Source organism: Carassius carassius, chromosome 14 (assembly GCF_963082965.1).
Source record: "Carassius carassius chromosome 14, fCarCar2.1, whole genome shotgun sequence".
Taxonomy (NCBI): Eukaryota; Metazoa; Chordata; class Actinopteri; order Cypriniformes; family Cyprinidae; genus Carassius; species Carassius carassius.
Genome location: NC_081768.1, coordinates 631535 through 656534, shown reverse-complemented (window position 1 = coordinate 656534; position 25000 = coordinate 631535). Strand labels below are relative to the sequence as shown.

General features: G+C 38.1%; 1 protein-coding gene across 3 annotated transcripts in view; it reads right to left on the bottom strand.

The window, feature by feature from the left end:
* LOC132156671 (inositol polyphosphate-5-phosphatase A-like) overlaps positions 1 to 25000 on the bottom strand; it is a 164028-nt gene that overhangs the window by 69478 nt on the left and 69550 nt on the right. For all 3 annotated transcript variants that reach the window (XM_059565607.1, XM_059565606.1, XM_059565605.1), the window contains exons 5-8: positions 18905 to 18968; positions 17447 to 17550; positions 6573 to 6625; positions 4254 to 4373 (exon numbers count right to left, since the gene is read on the bottom strand). In XM_059565607.1, the coding sequence (XP_059421590.1) occupies positions 4254 to 4373; positions 6573 to 6625; positions 17447 to 17550; positions 18905 to 18968 (341 nt within the window). The remainder of the gene's footprint in view (positions 1 to 4253; positions 4374 to 6572; positions 6626 to 17446; positions 17551 to 18904; positions 18969 to 25000) is intronic.

Genomic DNA, 25000 nt, shown 5'->3' with positions numbered 1-25000 from the left:
ACTAGCGTTTTCAACGCGTTTTTAGGCGCGATATGTGAACGGCCCCTCATTCATTAATTATTTTTTGCTTGCATACACCTTCAAATATGCCGTGGAGAATCACAGAAAGTGACCAGATTAGGTTTTATTGTGAACTTTTTTTTTTTTTTGGCGAAATTCTAATATTTTTATTTATCGAATAATTAGAGCAGAAAGAATATTCGAATGTTGGACTATCCGTGCACACCCCTAATATATATATTTATATATAAATAAATGTATACAACAAAAAGTAAAGTCTGTGTAAATAATAAAATATTTTTTATAAATAAATAAAAAATAACCCCTACACCTAAAAAACCTACACCTGTTATTGTATATAAATGATGTTAAACACACACATATATTAAATTAAGTTATTTAGAAAATAAAGTTGACTTAAAATAAAATATAAAAAAAACGTGTGAAATTTAACAAAGAAAATAAACATAAGTCTAATACATAAAGTATTATTTTAGACTTTAAAATAGTAAAGTCTAATACATTTAAAAATAGTAACGTCGTTGTAAAGTCTAAGTAAACATGGTAAAGTGTAACTAATAAAATAAAATAAAATCCTAAGTGCATCATTCAATTACATAAGAATCAGCCACCAGTGTCTAAAAATCGATATCAGCATCAGTCATTTAAATTAATTTTGGTCGAGCTACACAATGTTATCCCTAATGATGTGCTCTTTCACAGATTGGAGAAAAACAAGAGCTGGAACTCCCGCCTTCAGTTTTCCTCTTTTAAAAACATTCCACTTATAGACACGTTTAGTTTCTCTCTCTCTCTCAGTGTCTCTCTCTCTCTCTCTCTCCTTCTGTCTCTCTCTCTCAGTGTCTCTCTCTCTCTCCCTCTCTTTCAGTCTCTCTCTCTCTCTCTCCTTCTGTCTCTCTCTCTCAGTGTCTCTCAATCTCTCTCTCTCTCGGTCTCTCTGTCTGTCTCTCTCTCTCTCTCTCGCTCGCCCTCTTTCCCTTTCAGCCTGTTGTTCTGGGAAAAGCCAAAAGGGAAACATTTATCCGGGCGCCTCTTTGAGTCTCCTGACAGTTGACTGATGACCATCCATAAAGTCACAAAGAATAGTTGTGTGGCGGCCAGAGCGGCCCGGCGCTTCCCCCTGGGAAACTAATTGCCCTGAATTGTTAACGGCGACATTATTTTTCTGCCAATCACGGCTTTTCAATGGGTCAAAAATGAGCATGAAACAAGCCTTTTGACTGAACAGAAAAGTTAAATGTCTCCAATGTTGATCAAATTAACTTCAGCCGCCTGACAATGGACTATATTTGTGTGAAAATAAAAGCGGGGCACAATGGGGCTCTTTTAGGCCAGATTTCACAGTTGTGATGTAAAACCGCTCCAGCCTGAACCTGAGCACATCTTCTGAATGGAAGAACATATCTGTGCACACAAAAGACTGAGGAACTGATCGAATGCGTCAAAACCAGACCAATCTGCTCAGAAACGCACGTCCGTTTGCCTCCGACGCAACAGCAAAACGTCGCGATTTACAGCCCGTGCATATCAACCACCGACCACACAGAACCAAGATGCTTCAGAAGTCAGGATCCTTCCCAGGAGGCTTTGAGAGACGGACAGCACTCGTCTGTTACTGAGCTTTATACCGAGTTTAACCTTGCATTCAGGTCGTCTTGATAAATAACGGTTCTAAAACATGCATAGTGTTTAGTTAGAGAACGAATCTTGGCAGACGCTTTGAGACCCTCAAGACACACATCATTTATTTTTTTCAGATTTTTTACCACTACATTTAAAGAGATGTAACTATTTTTGCGTCCAGGTCATTTTTGATCCGGGTATGTATGGAGCGTCAAATCTTTTTACAATTATTATTATCTATGAGGTTAAAATAGTTTCAAAAACTTTTGTAACATATATTTAGTCTTTTCCTTATATCTCACCGACTTTTGGACTGAATTTTGTTGGTGAACATCAATACGTACGTCTATTGATAAACCACTGCAGCATTCTTTCATCTAAAACTTAGTTTACACAAGCAAAAATAATTCGGTTTGAATTTGAAAGTTTTGTAAGAAAAAAGACTGTTTTGGTGCAATCATGGGGAATTAAATTCAAAGGAATTCCAATGGAGTTAATACTGATAATTCTCTGATTATATGGTCTTATAAATTTTATACAATGATATTCTCAAATAAAATTTCTCATCAACATCAAAAATTTGTGTAATTTGACATTTAAAAGAAGTTCTCAATTTTTCAAAGGGTAAATGCAGTAATAACTTTGAAACATTCAAAACTTAATTTTTCCACATTCACTGAAGCTGCCGATCAGATACAACACGGTTTTAGTGGAGTTATATATAAAGTTATGACTGCTTAATAAAATACAGATTTTTCAGGTCCAATCAGACCTGGGATGAGAAAACAGCATAGAGATTCTGAATGCATTATGAGGGTTAAAAACGAGGTGAATGTGTGAGGAAAAGTCAAACTGGAAGAGGTCTGAGTGCAGGGGGAGGCGCGGACAAAGGGCCTAAAGTCGGTTCCCAACCAGCGCTGAATGATGGCACTGTTGGAGGTAGTGCTGCTTTCTAAAGGCTGTTCAGCCACATTGTCCTCCTCCATCACAACAGGAGAATAGACTTTACTGGTGGCTGCCAAAAGGTTAGTAGCGCCTCTGAAAAGATCCTGACTTTATTCACTGCTTTGGGGGAAGGTGTTGTGCGCCGCTCGGACGGATCTGTACTCCATTCAGACGCGTGGAAACACGCTTCCGCCTCAGCGCTCGACTCTCGTATTATAGAGTATTTCCTAAAGTGTTTTTCAGCTGAACCCATTTGGGCTGAAATAAAACGTCCCACTGAGATTTTATGTTCATATGTGACCCTGGATCACAAAACCAGTCAAAAGGGTCAATATTTTGAAATTGTGATTTATACTTCATTAATAAATGATCTCTCCATTGATGTGTGGTTTGTGAGGAGAAGACAATATCTGTCTGAGATACAACTATTAGAAAATCTGGAATCTGAGGGAGCAAAAAAAACTAAATATTGAGAAAATCATCTTTAAAGTTGTTCAGATGAAGATCTTAGCAATGAGTATTACAAATTAAAAAAACGTTTTGTATTTTGTAAGAGAAATGTATAATTGTGACTCATACAATGTATTGTTGTCTATTGCTACAGATATACGTCTGTGACACTGATGACTGCTTCTGTGCTGCAGGGACACATTTAAAATAAAATGTAACAAAAACATTCATATGATCACAGTTATTTGATTATTTTCAGTAATGCTTATTTTAATGTTTTTTTTATGGTTTCAATTAAATAAATTAGATTAATGAGCTAAAATATTCATAAATGTATATTGAGTTTTTAAGTAAAGATTTCAATAATTAATTAATGATGTAACCAATCTCTGTTGTCGGTTAATGGTCACATGACAAACAGGTGAACAAACAAAATATTTTAACTGTTTATTAAATGTTTTATTTTGATGATTTCTATTTAAATACTGCTTTAATCTTTTAGGATTTAATTAAAATAAATGTAAATTCAAATTATTTTATATTCACATGATCAACATTCACATGATTAGTTATTTGATCATATTTAGTAGAGCTTATTTTGATGTTCTTTATATATATTTACAGTTTTTATTTAATTAAAATAAATCTAAAACGTCTAAAATATTTTCCTGAACTTTTAAGTTAATATTTCAATAAATTAATAACAATTGTCGTGAAACAATGTTTCATCTTTTTAGTGTTTTTATGGGTTTTATTTAAAATTGTTTTTATAAAGATTTAAAATAAATGCAAATTAAATGAATTAAATAATATTTTATTTTAGTTCCCTTTGAGATTTATTATTATATTTAATAATCTGATGTCAGTTAATGGTCGCAACATAAAGGGTGAACAAATAAAATATTTTTATTTTACTAAAAAAATATAGATTTTTAGTATAAGTTTTACTTAAGATTTTTTTTTTTCTGAAAGTTATTTGATTTTTACAATATTATTTGCGATCACACACAACCGTTGGAGAAGATTATTTAATCAGAGGAAAACAAGTGCTTTTTGAGATGAATATACATAAAGAGCTGAAGATCTGTGGAAATCCTCAATGTTTTTAAACTGTAAATGATGGGGTGATGAACCGCTCTGGCCTCTCACTGGACGTGAGTGAAAGAGTATGATCTCTGATCTCTTGATATGCTTGTGTTCAGCAGATTTCCCACCTGTCCAGCACGAAGCCCAGCGCTTTCTGCCTCGTCCCCGAGTACACCGACGGACTCTTCTCCCACGCCACCAGGTTAGACGCGTCGTGAAACAGGTGGATGTTCACCAGGTCGAAGGCACTGAGAGAGAAAACACATTTATATTATCAGCTGCGTGTCTCAATGCTATGGGTTCAAATCCCAGTCAATGCATGAACTGATCACATCTTGGATAAAAGCATCTGTCAAATGCATGAATGTGAAACAGATACAAAATAAAGCACCTGTGAAGTGTGTCAAGTGAAGGAAACACCTTAAAACGCTTAAATAACACTTTCTATGAAGCCACAAGTGTCATATATAATGAATGCATTCATGCAGCAGATTAATTGCACAATAACTCATATTTCATGGGTTAACCTGCATTGTACTCTGTAAGTGTGCACAGGATGAAAAAAAACAATGGAGTAAAAAATAATTCAAGCTTATTTCAGTGATTCCCGAATATTTTCATCCGTCAAACTACTTTTATTTTTAATTAAATTTTACATTTTATTTAAATTAAAAACATGTTTAGTAAGTTCTATTTTGAATGATTTTTCATTTTAAATAATTTTATTTTAATTCATAAAACATTTTATTTAGTTTGATTTTACTTTAAATTACTTATTTTAAATTAGTTAGAAATATTTTCAGTCTTTCCAATAGTCTTCAGTAATTTATTTGAATTGCTTTTATTTTAATTAACTTAAAAGTTAATATTTTTGTTTTATTTTGCCGTTTTATTTCTAACTTCTATAATATGAACGTATATTTATATTTTATTAATTTTAAAAAATTATACTTTGTTTTATTTTGACTTAATTTTAAAATGTTATTTTTGTTATTTTAGTTTTTATTTTTATTAATAAAAAATATATTATTTATTATTTAGAATGAATATAATTATACAAATTTGTTATATTTATATAAATTACATATTTTATTTTAATTTAGTTAAAAATATAATTTTTAGAAAATAATTTCATTTTGACTGCTTTTATTTGAACTTTTTTTCTTTCTATTGATTTCATTAATGATGAAGTCACAAACTCCCTGCAGGTCCTCGTCTGGGAAACCCCGCTGAGTTTCAAGTGTTTACACAACATCAGATGCACAGCCTCATCACGAAACTCTCTGGGTTTCTCAGGTCTATACATGAATAAAGCCCAGAAGTGATCCGCTCAGATCAGAAGTGCTGAGGAACGTCTGCGTGATCAGGTCTGGCCTGTTTTCCTCCCTTCATCTGGTGTCAGACTCTTGTTCTCGTGCCGTGCTTCTATTGCATTAGCTGCTCTCGATCTCGCTCTGATCATGTCATCTGTCATATGTGAGCGCTCTGCTAACGAGATTAGCTGTAATCTAATCCTGCGGCTCTGGCTCTTATCTGAGTGACTTCTCCTCGAACCGAGCGCTGGAGAACAGAGGAAAGGATCTCAAGCACTGGAGGAGCAAGAAGTGTGGGACAGAAGAAGAATTACAGCTTATTTCAGTGATTCACAAACATTTGTGATAGCTGAACCCCCTTCAGCTTAAATAAGTTAATATTATAAATAATGTCCATTAATGGTCACATGACATGCAAGTGAACCAAAACACTAACTTTAATTTAAAGTTGTCTTTTTTTTTTTTGACTAAATGTTAATGTAAATTTTGACTTTTAAATGACTTTATTTTACTTTATTAAAGGTATTTTTAGATTTATTTTGATTATTTTAAAATATTATTTAATATTTAAAAGACTTTTTTTATATTTTTTATTTAAACAAATATTTGATATATATATATATATATATATATATATATATTTGTATAATTTAATTAAAATTAATTAAAAATTTTATCATTATAGTGTTTTATTTCTGATTGCCATTTACATTATTTTGAATATTTTAGTAAGTGTTATATGTTTGCATTCTTTTTACCATTTATATTACGTTCATATATTTAGTGTTTTATTTTGTTTATATTGTTCTTATTTTATTTTAAAAATATTTCATATTTAATAGTATTATATTTTATTTAATAAAAAAAGTATATATATATATATATATATATATATATATTTTTTTTTTTTTTTTTTTTTTTTTTCTTAAAAATATATATATTCTTTTTCTGGATGTGCTCACCATGTCTGCTTCATACACACTTAGTATATAAATAAATATGAGTTGTGTCGTCATGTTGATGCACATTACTGTATATAAATAATGAAGATCAGTCAGTAAGAGTGAGGACAGTGGTGAAGGGTCTCTGTGAGAAGGGATTGATCTGGTTTAGGACAGAGATGAACTAACTCACCAGTCAGCCAGCGCCCATCGGGTTCGGATGAAGCCTTTTCTGGACCATTTAGACTGAGGACGAGAAAAAGCATCAGCACAGAGACACATTCAACCCCAATCACATCCCTTCATCCACCGTCATAACTCATTCATCAATCATTAGACCGGAAGACCAAAAAGATCTCATCTTTTCAACTTTTGACCACACTAAAATATACAAAGAAATCAAATAAATAATTAATAAAAATAAAAAGATGCACAAATATTAAAAAATGTAAACAATAAAATAATCAAAACAAGCACAAAGTATTTATAAACTTGTTTTTGCAAGCAATTTTACAAATACTTTCTGTGCTTGTTCCTAAATCAAACGCAATGCTAGTAAAAATGAAGAAAATGATCACAAGTCTCTCAACATTAGAAGAGATGCTGTGAGTGTCCTGATTCCTGATGCACATAACCTATACTCTCTCTCTCTCTCTAATGGGGAGTTAACTGCAGCGATGAATAAACTAATTACCGACCGGGTCACATAATTACAAATTGACTAATGTTATTTAAAAACTCTTTGATGCAAATGAAAGGCCTGAGAGCGATTTGATTGCTCCTCACATCTTTCAGCCAGCATTAGGACAAGATTAACTGGATCAAATTCAATCACATTTGCATACTTGAATTAATCTGCGGGCTACAGCGAAGTCGAGCGGATGAGTCTCCTCCAGATCTTACAGCACATAAACTAACTACAGTCCACGATACAGATACAGATATATACACACAGAAGGTCTCTCTCGATCGATAATTAAAATAAAAGCTCTAATGCATTCAAATTAATGTGATCTTACTGCACGATTTCATCTGTTTTACCATCCTGAGCTGCAAAGAGCTATGACCGTTGATTATCCTTTAAATACATTATATAATGGAATGAAAAACAAAATGAATCATAATAATAAAATAAAATAATACTTTTATATTATAATAACATTAGATTAAACTAGATAAAATAAAATAAAAAAACATAAAAATAATAAATAATATAATACAATTTAATTCAAGTTTATTTGTATAGCGCTTTTTACGTTTGTAATGATAAAATAAAATAAAATATTCTGTTAAATATGGACAGAAAAATCTGAATATCTGCAGCCATTGGACAGGTCACTGCAATAAAATACAATTAAGCTTGGCAAAATAAAATAAAATAACAAAAGTGAAATATTTGTGTCAAAATGTGTCAAAATGCTGCGCTTGGTGATTATTCATGTAAACATTCGTCGCTCATGTAATAAATGAATGTAAAGAGTTAGAAATGAAAATACGTGTGTAACAGTAATGTTGTGACAGCGGGCTATATTTTATTTTATTTAAATATTTGATTATTCGTTTCTGCAGTAGGCTATAACACGCTACATGAACCTTTTCATATAAACTGCAATAAATACAACACTAAAGCCAAACTTAAACTGAAATGAGACATTAATAATAAATGGTATAGTGAATAAAAGAAATAATAATACTGCTTGAGAATTGCATAAAAAAACATTAAAGCAGTTTGTTTCATTTGTATCTTTTTATTCTATTGTTATTTATTCCTTTGCTTTTTTTATTACTGACAGTTTAATTATTTTCATTAATTCTGAGGACTTTTTGTTTGTTTGAAATTCCGCTGGTCTCTACAATGTAGATGTCATAGCAAGTCAGGTCTGCTTTATTGTCAATTCTTCCACATGTACAGCACATACATACAGAGAATTGAAATTGCGTTACTCTCAGACCCTTGGTGCATACAGATAACACAGATTACATTAACAGTAGAACATTAAATACAGATAATAAAATATAAAGTACAACTATACAAATAGGTCATGTAAAAAGAAAGTTATGTAAAGCAGCACATGGTGGATAGAGTGCAAACCAGTGAAGAAACCAGTGCAGATATAATGATTGTAGCAACCTTATTTACAGGAAATTCATATTTGATATGCATCACTTAAATATGGATCATCTTTAAATAAATCACTCATATAAAGTTTTAGTCATATGGCTCCCTCATGATCGTGTTAAATAATCGTGATTACAATATTGACCAAAATAATCGTGATTTAAGATTTTTGCCATAATCGAATGGACCCAAAAACCCACCCACCTCCGCTCCAGACTCAAACACCCACCCACCTCCAACTGGTCTCCAACACCCACCCGCCTCCGCTCCAGACTCCAACACCCACCCGCCTCCAACTGGTCTCCAACACCCACCCGCCTCCGCTCCAGACTCAAACACCCACCCACCTCCAACTGGTCTCCAACACCCACCCGCCTCCGCTCCAGACTCAAACACCCACCCACCTCCAACTGGTCTCCAACACCCACCCGCCTCCGCTCCAGACTCCAACACCCACCCGCCTCCGCTCCAGACTCCAACACCCACCCGCCTCCGCTTCGGGGTCCAACACCCACCCGCCTCCGCTTCGGGGTCCAACACCCACCCGCCTCCGCTTCGAGGTCCAGCACCCACCCGCCTCCGCTCCAGACTCCTGCACCCACCCGCCTCCGCTCCGGGCTCCAACAGCCACCCGCCTACGCTCCGGACTCAAACACCCACCTGCCTCCGCTCTGGGCTCAAGCACCCACCCGCCTCCGCTCCAGACTCAAACACCCACCCGCCTCCGCTCCAGACTCAAACACCCACCCGCCTCCGCTCTGGGCTCCAACAGCCACCCGCCTCCGCTCCGGACTCAAACACCCACCTGCCTCCGCTCTGGGCTCAAGCACCCAACCGCCTCCGCTCCAGACTCAAACACCCACCCGCCTCCGCTCCAGACTCAAACACCCACCCGCCTCCGCTCCAGACTCAAACACCCACCCGCCTCCGCTCCAGGCTCAAACACCCACCGGCCTATGCTCCAGGCTCAAGCAGCCACCCCCCTCCACTCCAGGCTCAAGCACCCACCCACCTCCGCTCCAGACTCAAACACCCACCCGCCTCCGCTCCAGACTCAAACACCCACCCGCCTCCACTCCAGGCTCAAACACTCACCGGCCTATGCTCCAGGCTCAAGCAGCCACCCCCCTCCACTCCGGGATCAAGCACCCACCCACCTCCGCTCCGGGCTCAAGCACCCACCCGCCTCGGCTTTGGGGTCCAAAACCCACCCGCCTCCGCTTCGGGGTCCAAAACCCACCCGCCTCCGCTCCGGGCTCCAACACCCACCCGCCTCCGCTTCGGGGTACAACACCCACCCGCCTCCGCTCAGGGCTCCAACATTCACCCGCCTCTAACCGGACTCCAACACCCACCTGCCTCCAACTGGTCTCCAACACCCACCCGTCTCCGCTCCGGACTCAAACACCCACCAGCCTCTGCTCAAGACTCAAACATCCACCCGCCTCCAACCGGACTCCAGCACCCACCCGCCTCCGCTCCAGACTCCAGCAGCCACCCGCCTCCGCTCCGGGCTCCAGCACCCACCCGCCTCCGCTCCGGGCTCCAACAGCCACCCGCCTCCGCTCCGGGCTCAAGCAGCCACCCGCCTCCGCTCCAGACTCAAGCACCCACCCACCTCCGCTCCGGGCTCCAACAGCCACCCGCCTCCGCTCCGGGCTCCAACAGCCACCCGCCTCCGCTCCGGGCTCCAACAGCCACCCGCCTCCGCTCCAGACTCAAGCACCCACCCATCTCCGCTCCGGGCTCCAACACCCACCCGCCACCGCTCCGGGCTTCAACACCCACCCGCCTCCGCTCCGGGCTCCAACAATCACCCGCCTCCGTTCCGGGCTCCAACACCCACCCGCCTCCACTCCCACCCGCCTCCGCTCCGGACTCCAACACCCACCCGCCTCCATTCCCACCCGCCTCTGCTCCGGACTCCAACACCCACCCGCCTCCACTCCCACCCGCCTCCGCTCCGGACTCCAACACCCACCAGCCTCCGCTCCGGGCTCCAACAATCACCCGCCTCCGTTCCGGGCTCCAACACCCACCCGCCTCCGCTCCAGACTCAAGCACCCACCCACCTCCGCTCCGGGCTCCAACAGCCACCCGCCTCCGCTCCGGGCTCCAACAGCCACCCGCCTCCGCTCCAGACTCAAGCACCCACCCAGCTCCGCTCTGGGCTCAAACACCCACCGGCCTCCGCTCCGGGCTCCAACACCCACCCGCCACCGCTCCGGGCTCCAACAGCCACCCGCCTCCGCTCCGGGCTCCAACAATCACCCGCCTCCGCTCCGGGCTCCAACAGCCACCCGCCTCCGCTCCGGGCTCCAACAGCCACCCGCCTCCGCTCCGGGCTCCAACAGCCACCCGCCTCCGCTCCAGACTCAAGCACCCACCCATCTCCGCTCCGGGCTCCAACACCCACCCGCCACCGCTCCGGGCTTCAACACCCACCCGCCTCCGCTCCGGGCTCCAACAATCACCCGCCTCCGTTCCGGGCTCCAACACCCACCCGCCTCCACTCCCACCCGCCTCCGCTCCGGACTCCAACACCCACCCGCCTCCATTCCCACCCGCCTCTGCTCCGGACTCCAACACCCACCCGCCTCCACTCCCACCCGCCTCCGCTCCGGACTCCAACACCCACCAGCCTCCGCTCCGGGCTCCAACAATCACCCGCCTCCGTTCCGGGCTCCAACACCCACCCGCCTCCGCTCCAGACTCAAGCACCCACCCACCTCCGCTCCGGGCTCCAACAGCCACCCGCCTCCGCTCCGGGCTCCAACAGCCACCCGCCTCCGCTCCAGACTCAAGCACCCACCCAGCTCCGCTCCGGGCTCAAACACCCACCGGCCTCCGCTCCGGGCTCCAACACCCACCCGCCACCGCTCCGGGCTCCAACAGCCACCCGCCTCCGCTCCGGGCTCCAACAGCCACCCGCCTCCGCTCCGGGCTCCAACAGCCACCCGCCTCCGCTCCAGACTCAAGCACCCACCCGCCTCCGCTCCGGGCTCAAACACCCACCGGCCTCCGCTCCGGGCTCCAACACCCACCCGCCACCGCTCCGGGCTCCAACACCCACCCGCCTCCGCTCCGGGCTCCAACAATCACCCGCCTCCGTTCCGGGCTCCAACACCCACCCGCCTCCACTCCCACCCGCCTCCGCTCCGGACTCCAACACCCACCCGCCTCCATTCCCACCCACCTCCGCTCCGGACTCCAACACCCACCCGCCTCCACTCCCACCCGCCTCCGCTCCGGACTCCAACACCCACCCGCCTCCACTCCCACCCGCCTCCGCTCCGGACTCCAACACCCACCCGCCTCCATTCCCACCCGCCTCCGCTCCGGACTCCAACACCCACCCAATTATAATAAAACAAGACTAAATTAGATCAAAACAAAAAAAATCATAATAATATTAGAAAATAAGATACAATACAAATTATATAATATTCTAATAAAATAAAGTTCAATTATTTTAAATAATAGAAAAACATTATTATTATCATTATTATTATTATTATAAAATAAATTATATTATATTATATTCTAAAAAATAAATAAAAAAGATATAATATTGCATTATAACAAAACAAGATTAGTCAAATTAAAACAAAAGTTGTAAAATAATATTATATTAGAATAAAAACAAAATAAATTACTCAAAATAAAATAATATATTAAAATAAAACAAGATCAAACAATGTTAGTAAAACAAAATAAATTATATTATTATAAAATAAGAAAAACAAAAATTATACAACATTATAATAAAACAAGATTAAATTAGTTAAAATAAAATTAATTAAATCATGCTATTTTAAAATTAGGTTTAACAAAATATAAAATAAGATTAAATAAAATAAACCAGTAAAATAAGATTAAATAAAATAAATCAGTAAAATAAGATTAAATTTAAAATAAAATACGATACAATAAAAAATAATTAAAAATTAAATTAAAAACCTTTAAAAAGTGCAAAAGAGATCTGAGCGCTCTTTAACTCCATCGACTCCTAACAGGTGTAAATGTTGAGTTGAGCAGGTATTTTCTATCTCTGCTCAGAAATCAAACACAGCGCTGAGAGACACAATCAAGCCTCAAATAAATGGAACGACTGGATTAAACTCAGCAACATCAACTCAACATTTCACAAGCAGCGCATGTTGTTCAGCCGCTTCTCTCTGATTCAGCGTTTCAATTAATACTGTGCCGCTGGCTGGAGCAGCACTTAAAGCCATAACTCACAAGGGGCCCTAAAGAGGAGACGGGTCACGCGCTCATTACACAGAGCCAGTGAAGAGCCGCTTCTGTGGAGTCAAGGGTACAAACACACATCAGTCACAGCTGCCTCGTTCTGATTGGCTGCTGGGGAAACTGCCGGCTGTCAATCAAGCGCGGAATGCAGGTGATGTCATCGAGACGTTTGACAGACTGACGCTTTATTGATGAAGCAGCTCAGGAAAAACAGACCGCTTTTAAGAGCAAGTCGAGACAAAGTGAGGAACACAATACGTCGATATGTGCTCCAGATATAAATGTCTGCTATTTGCAACTATTCAAAGAAAGAAAAAAGAAAAAAAAACTTCCAATAAATCTTCATTACTTTTTCCCCCCTTTTTTAATGTCTGGAATATCTCTGCTCTCAAGTACTAGAATACGGAAATAGCTTTTACTGTACTGCAAAAAGTTTTTTTTTTTTTTTTTTTTTTTTAATTGTTTTCCAGTGCAAATGTCAAAAAAAAAATTTTTTTTTTTTTTTTAGCAGTGCATGCAACCTTTTTGCATATACAGTACATATGAAATAATTATTTTATAATTTTAGCAACGTATAATTTTCAGTCTCCAGTAACTGTCTCTTGATTTAAGGATGTTCAGATATTTGCACTTGACTATTTATCATGTTTTACTGTAGTGACACGTCCACCAGCTGAAGACATCCCTTGTTTTGTTTTGAATCTCAACTAAATGCATCTTGATTTAAGAATTCAACACGACCTTATGAATTTCAGACTTTCTGCTTAGCATTTTTTTCTGAGCGTTTTGGGCTTTAATCTGTGGAATGGTGAATTAAGACCTTTTAAGATGCTGATTAAAAAACTACAAGCTGTTTGGTCAATAGTGTAGAAACTCACAGATTGACAAAAGTGATGAGTGAATTCTGATTGTTCAGATCCAACATCACTGCAGGGGTTTGGCCGTGTGATAACAGATCGCTAAAACACGTGAGCAGCCGCCCAAAGCGTCCAAACAGCGCTGCGTAATGGGATTCTTAAGCGAGGCAGATGGATGGCGAATCCGGGCAGGTTTCATCTACTAAAAGACGGCATAAATCACGGGATGAAGCCGAGGTTATCGCCAGCCTGCCCGCCTCACGAGAAACCTGCATTAAAGCATTAGTGAAATTAATTCATCTTTCATAAGAGGTTGGAGCCGTATCTGTGATCTACGATAACAAGCAATTTCTCACTACTGAGAAAGCCCTTGATAGACTACACAAATCTGCTGCTTTAAATGGCCCAACATTATGTGGAGCGCTGCTCTCCAGAGATTCATGAGCGCGTAAATCAATGCATCGCAAACTTTTCTCCTTCTGTTTTGTCTCTGCTCTAAAGCTGCGGCGCTTCTGTAAACGTCATTGTTTTCTCATCAGGAGGAAGCATGTTATTTGTGAAAGCGCTGGAGATCGTAGCGGAGCGTGAAAGGCCAGCACGCTGTTTTTGCATGTATTTACGGGCCGCTGTTTGCCGGAGCGTGGGAGACGGATGGGAGCCGCGGATCCAGCAGACACGAGCGCTTTATTAACATATCAGCCCTAAAGAACGCAGATATGAAACACTGCCTGCAGTAAATCACACGCTCAACCCTTAAATCCACAAACTAACATCAACCTACACACAAACAAACCAAAACCCACTTCAGTCATATTTACTGCATGTAATAATCAACAATTATCAATAAGCTGTATCAAAACGTTTAAGAAACCAAAGGAAAAAAATAATAATATTGTTCTTAATTACAAAAAATTCACAATAATATATATGTATAAATATTAGAGCCTGACCGATATATCGTTTTGCTGATATTATCGGCCGATATGAGTCTGTCGCCGATATATCGGTATCTGCAAATATTCAGCCAATATGAAAAAGATTTTACAGAACAAAATTAAAATACTTGGAATGGTGTATTTACTTATTTTGTCCAGCAGAGCACGCTCCATTGTTTGCTATTGGTGACCTGGATGAAACATTTATATTGTGTTTATTTACAGAGGTATATTTTGTCACACTTCTAGTAAGTTTCGTCTGTGTGTGAAAACAGTAGTGCAAATCCGTGAATAAATGTTATAAAAATAAACTTCAACGGAATAAAGTTGAATGGAACTGAATTGAATTCAAATTGAATAAACTTCAACTTTACTGTTCAGTGCACTGATGCCAGACTCATTTTTGATGGTAAAGTTTATTGTTATGTTGTTAAGTGCCCTGCCTCCGTTACATATCTCTGTCACGTCATTATAAGTGTTCATCAACACATTTTTTGCAGTTTATGTATTTACTGTATCCTATATATAGTACCAGTCAAATGTTTGGACCATAGACTGTATAAAAACATGGACGTAGTGTCTGTGACGTCACCCGTAGACTCCTGAAGAGAGTTTTTGAAGCCTAAAGTGTGTAGAGCATGCCGTCGCCATCTTGGCAGCGCGTCACCGCGCGACTCTCCCGGACAATCAAAGATGGGCAAAAAGGCGGGAGCTAGTTGCTGTAGCCACGCCCACTAGCGCGACGGCAGTATCAGCAGCGGCAATCTCCCTGTCACTCAAGTGGCCACGCCCTTAATTATGCAGAACTTTAAGTCTTAATATAATTTAAACGGATGAGTTATAAAAAAAATTCACCCCCCTCACAGTTGTCATGAAGGGCAAATTTAGCTATTTAGACCAAAACATTTTTTGAACCAGGCTGTAAACATGTTTTTTCCTGCTGTAAAGTTGGGCATTTTAACATGGGGAGTCTATGGAACTGACTCCCTTTTGCAGCCAGCCTCAAGCGGCCAGTCGATGAATTGCAGTTTTAGTCACTTCCTTATTGGCCTAGAGAGCGGGAGGTTGGCGCTCGGTTTGGACACACCAATGGGAAAGATACTGTTCTATAATATACACAAAGAATATCAACCGATATATCGATATCAGCTTTATTATTTTGAAATACCTAATATCGGTATCGGTCCCCAAAAAAAACACATTGGTAGGGCTCTAATAAATGTAAATAAATAAATGTAAATATTATACATACATATACATATATACATACATACATACATATATATATATATATACACACACACACACACACACATATATATATATATTACACTATATTATGTATTTCGACACTATACTACTATATAGTTAGACAGTATATTTCCTGTTTTTGCACTATTTCTCCAACAAAAATAATTCAAAATAACTCAAATTAAAGTTTTAATTTAGTTGGAAACCAGAAACAAGATTTATTCTAATTCATTAATCACATTTATAATTAAAGCTGCAAGCAGCGATGAACGGGCCCTCGCACCCGGGCTGGTGGCGCTATCATTATAATGGAATATTGGCCTACAGATGTGTTCAGGCCAGGACTCTTATCACACATGTGAAGTTTGGGGAAGACGGAACATTTTATGCCTGAGTTATAACATCTTTTATTCCCATAGCGAGACATCGAACTTCGTCACGGCGCCATGGACACGCCTTTTAACGAAAACTCAAGATCTTCACAACTGAACATCGCACAGGCCTTTAGATTAGGCATACCAAATTTGGTGTTGATCTGAATAAATCTCTAGGGGGAGTTCGTTAAAATACAATGCATGGAAACGACAACAATTACACAAAATTTGCTCATAATATTAAAAATAACCGACTTCCTGTTGGGTTTAGAATTTTGCGTGCATGTACGTGAAACATAGCTGGAAGGCTGTTGATTTTCTTAGTATAGGTGGCGCTGTCGAGCCATTTTGCCACACCCTCTTCTGAATCCTATATCAGACGAAAATTTTCACCAGGTTTGACGCGTGTGCAAAGTTTCATGACTTTTTGAGCGTGTTTAAGCCCTCAAAAATGCGATTCATTCGGGAGAAGAAGAAGAAGAAGCGGAATAATAATAATAGACAAAGCAGATACAAGAGGGTCCTCGCACCATGGGTGCTCGGGCCCTAATTAATAATTAGACCTCAAATGAGCTGAATAAAACCATTTATCCATAAAATTCAAACAAAAATCAAAACAAATCACAAAACCTATTGCAATTATTGGATGGGAGAAAAAAGAAAAAAATACAAATGAAGATAAACTCAAAACGAGAAAAATAATATAGAAAATAGAGAAATGTATGAAATTTCAGTGCATAAAACGAATTACTCCAATACTCCATTAATTTGCATGTTTCAAACATCTTAAAAGCCAATAAAATGCAGATATATATATATGTATAAAATGTTTAAATTACAGTAAAAACTTCTGAAATTAAATTCAAAGATGCCCGTTATTGAATATGCCATCGATAGTTATGACAAAGCTTCGTTTTCTAAAAGACAAACCGTGAGTGCCAATATTTTTATTAACCACAAGTCCGTTTTATGATTGTAGAAGTTTAAAGAGCTGTATGTCATTAAATAAAACTAATAATTAAGGGGAAAATATTTATAGTCATTATTATTCTCTTAATGGGAACATGATATGAGAAATCAAGTTTGACTTGATTTTTTGGCATGTTAGAGATCTTTGTACCTTTTTGTATATACTTTTTTTCAAATTAATTAAATGAACTTCACTGTTAACCAAATTAAGCAGAGATGCTGAGGAATCTGAGGAAATGTGACTGAAGCAGACCTCTCTGATCTTATCGTTCACAACACTCTCACGATGATGTATGAAGGAGCAGACACACCTCAGGGAAATAGTCCTGAGGAAACTTCTCCTTCTCCAGCGAGGCTGCGCTCGGAAGAGCATCCGAACACACCTCCTTTCCAACCACCTTCCTGAACTTCTTGGCTGTATGAAGGAAAACCAGGAGGAAGAAAACAGCACTGATTAACATGCAAACATGTGCAGAGACTCTTATTAGAGCATGAGAGATCAGGGCAACTGCGCCACCTACTGCTCACACACACAAAGTTCGTGTCTAATTACACTGAAAGATGATTACCATGAATGAATGAATGATGCATTTATATGAATAATATCCATGACAAATATCTAGTCTAAGTATAAAAATGTCATTTACATCAACATAATGTAAACAAATGTAAAATATTTAAATGCATTCAAATTATAAATAATAATAATAATAAATACAAATAAAGTAATTATAATTAAAAATAATTTTAAAGGCAATTAAAAATATATGCATATTATTTATTTGTTTGTTTTTATTTATTTATGCTTTATTTAATTTTTTTATTTTTAACTACATAAAATCTCATGGCTATAATGCATCAGGATGCTTTACTTAAATTTACTTTTGTGTTTTTGTGTAATTCTCGTGACACTGAAGGAAAATCTTTTTTATGTATATAAATTATACTTTTAATTAAGTTTATATCAGCATATTTTAAATGAATATAAAACTAAAAAGAAAAAGTAATTAAATGCATTCAAATTATTAAAAAAAAATTTAAGGTAATAAAAATATACACATTATATCTATTTTTATTTATAACTACATAAAATCTCATGGCTATAATGCATCTTGGATGCTTTATTTCAATTTTCTTTTGAGTTTTTGTGTGATTTATACATAGTAATTTTTACTATAATAATTATTTTTTACCTTTATCTCAGTTAAAATAATTACAGCATAAATTAAGCAATTACTAACATGTTTAACCACTTTCTTTTTTATTGAAATGCACGTCACTGTAAAAAATAATGTGAGACGGGAAAACACTTCTTTATCACAGTTCTTTTTCTTGAAACATGCTCTTATTTTTGTGTCTTGTGGTGAAATATGATAAATTCCGGTTTTGTGAGTTTGATGGAGAGCGTGATCACGGCCATCATGAGAGAGATATGGTGGTCTTTAAGAGCTCTGGGTCTGAGCGGGGCTGAAGGGTCCGGCGGGGGCTAATGCTCACACCGCTGTAATGGGAGTGGCTTTAATTAGTGTGACCGTCGGGACATGCGACCTCTGACCCCTACCGCTGATGAGGTCACAGCTAACTCTCCAATAGCTTGAGTGCACTATTACCACAGGCTGAAATCTCATGAATTAAATCCTAATATTAATAAGCATTACTGTTTCTTATCGGTAACTCCATTTTAGCATGTTTTATGGCTTCTGGAACAACCTTGACCGTGCTGGATCTGATGGGATTGATGACACGCCGTATTAAAGGGACACACGTACCTTTGAAATCAAACTGCTGGATGTTTTTCAAGGATTCGTGGATGAAGTAGCAACATCCCAGTGCCTGAAAGACAAAGAGAGAAAAATTACTCAACCTGGAAATTCAAAGGTGTGGCTTTTCTGGTCTGAAGATGTGCATCTGGGCCAATTCTTCACCTGTTTTGTAAAAACTGGGGTTGGCCGATATTTACATTTACATTTATGCATTTAGCAGACACTTTTATCCAAAGTGATTTACAGTGCATTCAGGCTAATGTTATATATTTTTTTACCAGTATGTATGTTCCCTGGGAATCGAACCCAAAACCTTTTTCGCTGCTAATGCAATGCTCTACCACTGAGCCACAGAAAAAAAACATATATCTGCATTTTTATTATCGGTATAGCTGTATTTTTTATTATCGGTTTGGCTGACATATCAGGAAGCATTATTTTGAAATATATTTTATTTCAGAAATTGTTATGCATGCGTTTTCACTGTGTTTAAATTAAATACCATGATACCGTCTATATCGGCTTTATATCGGCTATCAGCTGCCAAGATATCAGTCATCAAAAAATCCATATCAGCTGACCGATATTTAGTAATCTAAAAAAAACTCTAAATACCTCCAATTAATCTATGTTAAAATATATTTCATTTCAGCAACTGTTTTGCATGTGTTTTTACTATTTTTAAATTAAATATTGAGATCTTATATATGTATGGTCCATCAGGTGCCAAGATATCGGTCATTAAACAAATCCATATCGGTCGACCATATTTAATCAGTTTTAATTGAATTTCAGCAATTGTTATGCAAAACATTTGTACAGTTTTTAAATAAAATATTGTAATATCACATATATCTTCCATTAGATATCATCCAATAAAGAATATCTATATCGGTTAACCACTACTTTGTATAGTATTAAAATACATTTTAAATGCATGCAATTAAATCCATTCTGAAATATATTTATTTTCAACATTTGTTATGCATGTGTCTTTCCCATTTTTTTTTCATATATATTGACTATATATCAGGTTTGCATAGCTGGTGAAAAAATATTTATCCATTTATTTAAAAAAAAAATTATTATTTTAATATCATGTATATCCGCTTTATATCTGAAAGATATCGGCATAAAAAAAAAAACATATTGGCCGACCACTGCTTGCTAATGCACTAAAATGTATCTAAATACATCATATTAAATCTATTTTGATTTAATTTCAGAAATTATGAATGCATATATATCGGTTGCCCACCGCTTAGTAAAGTAGCAAATACATCTAAAACCTGAAATTAGCACTTTTAATACTGGTGGGTCAATGCATCATTGTAGTGAGATGCAGATACGGTTCGCAGGATATCAAGTGACGTCAGTCGTTTTTCATAACTTCATGTGTTTATGTAAAACCCAACACCACAAAAGAGCACAAATGCTCTTATGAATATGAAGGAAAGGCCTCTTTTCTTATGTAAGGAGTTCACGGCGCTCAAATATAACATGTAAATTATAGCCAGAGCCGATTCTGTCAAAGCACTCGATCTGAGCCGCTCAAAGCAGCACAGTCAGAGTTTAGCATGACCAAAGATTTACTTCAATAGGATTATATTCTTAATTTTTACTGAACAATCAGACAGTTTCTGTGTCTGTCGATGGCCCAAACAAACGGAGCCCGCGGGCGTAAGGCGCCAGGGATTTGATGCGGTTCACAGTTCACTAACTGCTTTCCTGAGCGGCTTTTGCACCTCCAGTCCTCAAGTTGGCCTAAAAAGAGCGAAACCTGCTTCCTGTCCGCTCGAGGCTCAATGCAGCGGCCCAAAACTGTGGGCTAAAGCTCTCAATAGTGTCTAAAGACACAGAGAGACGCTCAGGCATCAGCAAATACAAATGCTCAGAGAATACAGTTAGGAAGCAAGAAAAGAGCACAATAGAAATGGTTGGAGACAGACTGAAAGGCCATCTGACGCTCTCAGGTTCTCTCTGCTTCACTGATCTTCACACATATGCAAGATCCGAGTCCAAAATCAACACTAGCCGAGAACTGAGTGACGGTAAAAACTAGTTAGGCGAGTAAACGAAACCGAATTATGTGCCAGTTGGCTGGTGAATTTATTAGGACCTAAAAGAGAAACGCTGAGTCTCTTCTGCTCACCAACACTCCATTTCCTCGAATAAAAATGCAGTAAAAATTGTGAAATATTTTTACAGTTTAAAACAGCTGGTCTCTATGTGAATCTGTGTTAAAGTGTAATGTATTTCTGTATTTTCAGCATCATTCCTCCAGTCTTCAGTGTCACATGATCTTCAGAAATCAGAATAATATGATGCATTTTATTTGTCAGGATTCACATATTAATAGAAAGTTCGAATGATCAGCATTTATTTTTTTAATTGAATCATTTGAATATTTTGTAACATTATAAATGTCTTTACTGTCACCTTTGATCAAATTAATCTGTCCTTGAATAAAATGTTTTATTTTTTATTTAATTAATTACCTCAAACTTTTAAACAAACCATGGTTTTCAAAAACATAACATCTACAAATAACTGGAGAGCACATATAATCACTTACTAGCCAATGCTATAAGATATGATCAGTATGTCGACAAAATAATTTAAGCAAATAAATTTTTTAAGTTACACAAGATTTGTAATGACTAGTACAGCCAATTTGATTATTAAAAAAAAATTACAGTAGCCAAACCTGAGCATTTGATTTAAACCCACACTCTTGACATAAATGGGTGTTCATCTGCTCATAAAGAGTGAACACTGGTCCTAAATAAAGTTCTGTGTGTGTGTGTGTGTGTGTGTGTGTGTGTGTGTGTGTGTGTGTGTGTGTGTGTGTGTGTGTGTGTGTGTGTGTGTGTGTGTGTGTGTGTGTGTGTGTGTGCGTGCGTGCGTGCGTGTGTGTGTGTGTGAATGAGGAAGATGCTGCTGATGAAGATGATGGCGGTGGACTGGCACTGAAGGACTGTGGGCACAGAACCCCTCCTGCATTATTTATGAGCGCTGCGCAGCTCATCTTGAGATTAAACATTTGCTGATTTGTCAAAAGCACAAACAGAAGGTCCCGCTCACCCCAGCGTTCACATTTAATTGATGAGAACATTCCCGGCGTGACCCGAGCGGCCCGTCGAGGAGAGGCGCGATGAAGGTCAGTTTCCCGGAAAGGCTTCTGTTTATTTCTGTTTGCTTTAGTTTATGTGCGGTTTCACCTCAAACGGAGACGGAGACGCCCATTCCACACAACAACTGTATGAAACAGCAGACGATCGATACAAAACACATTCATTCACCAAACGACTCGATTCAGAAGAGCCACGTTACATCTGCTCTTACAAAACACTGAGGAACAAAGACACAGATAACAGGAAGGAAACAGACATAGCAAACAGTTACATGTAGTTGAGAAGCTAACTAACATTAGCAGATATTCTGTCTGGTTTTATCCACGTCACAACAGACAGAGCTTTTTATGTTCTTTTCACTACTCAGAAACTCACAATTATTTTATGTAAGCTCATCAATGCATCAGTCTCTATGCAAACTAAAACTGAAATAAAAATTAAAGCCATTAAAATATTGACCCATGATTTGTGAGCAAACGGACTTTCATAATAATAAAAAAACTGCGATAAAATAATTATCAGCGTTAATCAATTAATGCTTTAAATGAAATAATAGCGTGTTAACTTGACTAGCCCTAAAAAAAAATATATATATATATAGAAATTTTTTTAAAAACTACAAATATATTTAATTTGTAATAAACATTACAAAAATGCACGAAAAATAATAATTCTACAGGGCTCCAGACTAACATTTGAGAGCAGTAAGGGCAGTTACTAAAAATATTACATGTAAATTTAGTTTATTTCTCTTTTGTTTATTGTTTATACAGATTTGACAGTAAAGCACTAAGCTAAATTACTTATTAAAACTCAATAAATCAAGTGCAAAATCAAATTTCCCACTCTTATTAATGTATCAATATTCTTTTAATTTATAGAACTGACCGACTTGATGTAATTCTAATGATATAATGCACTGAACTATTTCTACTACAACAGCATGGTTACAGTTAGCGCATTTATAACAGAGATTTCTGTGCAGAATTTGAAAATGTGGCATAATTTCTCTGATCTATTGAGCATTATAAAAGTTGTGATCCGTGTTCGCTGTACTTCTCCACCTCAGAATAAACCATAAACACGGCACTGTAATCACAGATATCGTAATAATAAATCCAAACACAAGCTCTAATGAATATTTAACGTCAGAGTTCAAGCCGGTCTCCTCCTGAGCTCTTCATGAAGAAGCTATTATATTAGCGGCCCACAATTAATCCATTTGTTCCACGCAGTGACAGACTCCAAATATTAATTGGAGCCAGACGGCGCTGACAGCAAACTCTTATCTTATGAGCGGCGCTTTACAATGGCCAGTGTCAAGCGTATGTTTGTCACGTCCAGCGTTATCGATTACCTGCCAGATTCACTCCAAATAATTAAAAGTGTATTTTACATATTTATAAAGCGGACTGTCACTTAATTTTCCATTAGTAAAATGCACTCTGTTAAGTGCGCGGCGGGCCGGACGAGGAAATGAGTAATCGCCGTAATTGCAGACAGAAAGACAATAACCCAGCCATAAAGGCAGATTTTATTGGGCGCTCTGACAGCGAAGGTCTCTGACCCGGGTTTGGACCGAACAGAACAGAACCAGAACAGAACGATACGTCGAGGGCAGAGACTGCAGGTAAACCACAACATCCTCTACACCACTCAAATTAAAAAACTGAAAAAATACTTTAACTGAAATAACATATTAATAATAATTGTAATTACATATTTTTAATTAATTTTATAATTATATTTTCTAAAACTATATTTTTTAAATACCAATATTTGATTAAATTTGCATGTTTATATATATATATATATATATATATATATATATATATATATATATATATATATATATATATATATATATAAAAGGTATTTTTATGTTTATATAAAAAAGCAAAAATAGTAACTAAAACTGAAATTGTGAAAACAGAAAAAAAAAAAAATTATATATATATACATTTAATGTTCCCAGCATCTCATTTTGGTATAGTTTAAATTTACGAACTAAAGCAACTACTATCTAATAAATGTAAAATTAATAAAACTATACACACGTATTAAAACTATAAACAATATACATATATTTTTTTAGTTTGTCATAAAAATTATAAAGACACAATTACAAAAAAATTCTAAACAAACATTTCAAAATATTAACAAAGTGTATTTAATTTCAGATAGTTGTCACCATCTCGTTGCATTGTTTAAATGTATGTACTAGAACAACTACATCTAATAAACGACAAAAAATTAATTTTTTATAGATAATATAAAGATAAAATCTAAATCAAAATAATAAACTATATTAGAATTAGCAGTTATTAAAAATCTAGCATCCCGCATGAATATTTACTGCATGCTTTAGTCAACAGGCAGTTTTCCTGTAAGATCTGCAGTAAGACTGCATGAAGCACAAGCAAGCCATGAATCATCTTCAACGTTTGCACTGAAATAACATCATCGCTGGAGTAAAGCGCTGCTGAAGGCCTTCAGACGAGACACAGGCTGAGCTCTGCGGCACACATTCACTGACCTTTCATGGATTTTTTGCAGTGGCTTTGAAAAATGAGCCATAAAGCAAACATAAAAGTGGTCATTTTTCCACAGCGGTCAGACCTTGATTCCTGTGAGAGTGTGACCGGCGTGTGTGAGGATGAGCCACCAGACGCTCATCATGTGTGAAGGGAGACAGCACGTGTGTGTGTGTGTGTGTGTGAGAGAGAGAGAGAGATCACGATGCACAAAATAAAGGAAGAAAATCTAAATATTGAATTTATGTGAATGTGTTTCTGAGGGGAACTGGCTGTTTTCAGAAATGGCGTTTTCTTTTCATACTGCATATTAAATTAGTGTTAATAAGCTCAGAGCTGCAGTGTTTACAGCGGTAACCGAGGAAACGCTGTATCACAGTTCCATAAGCGCCCCCTGCTGTCAGAGAGTGAATCTGCATCTCCCTCAGAGCTTC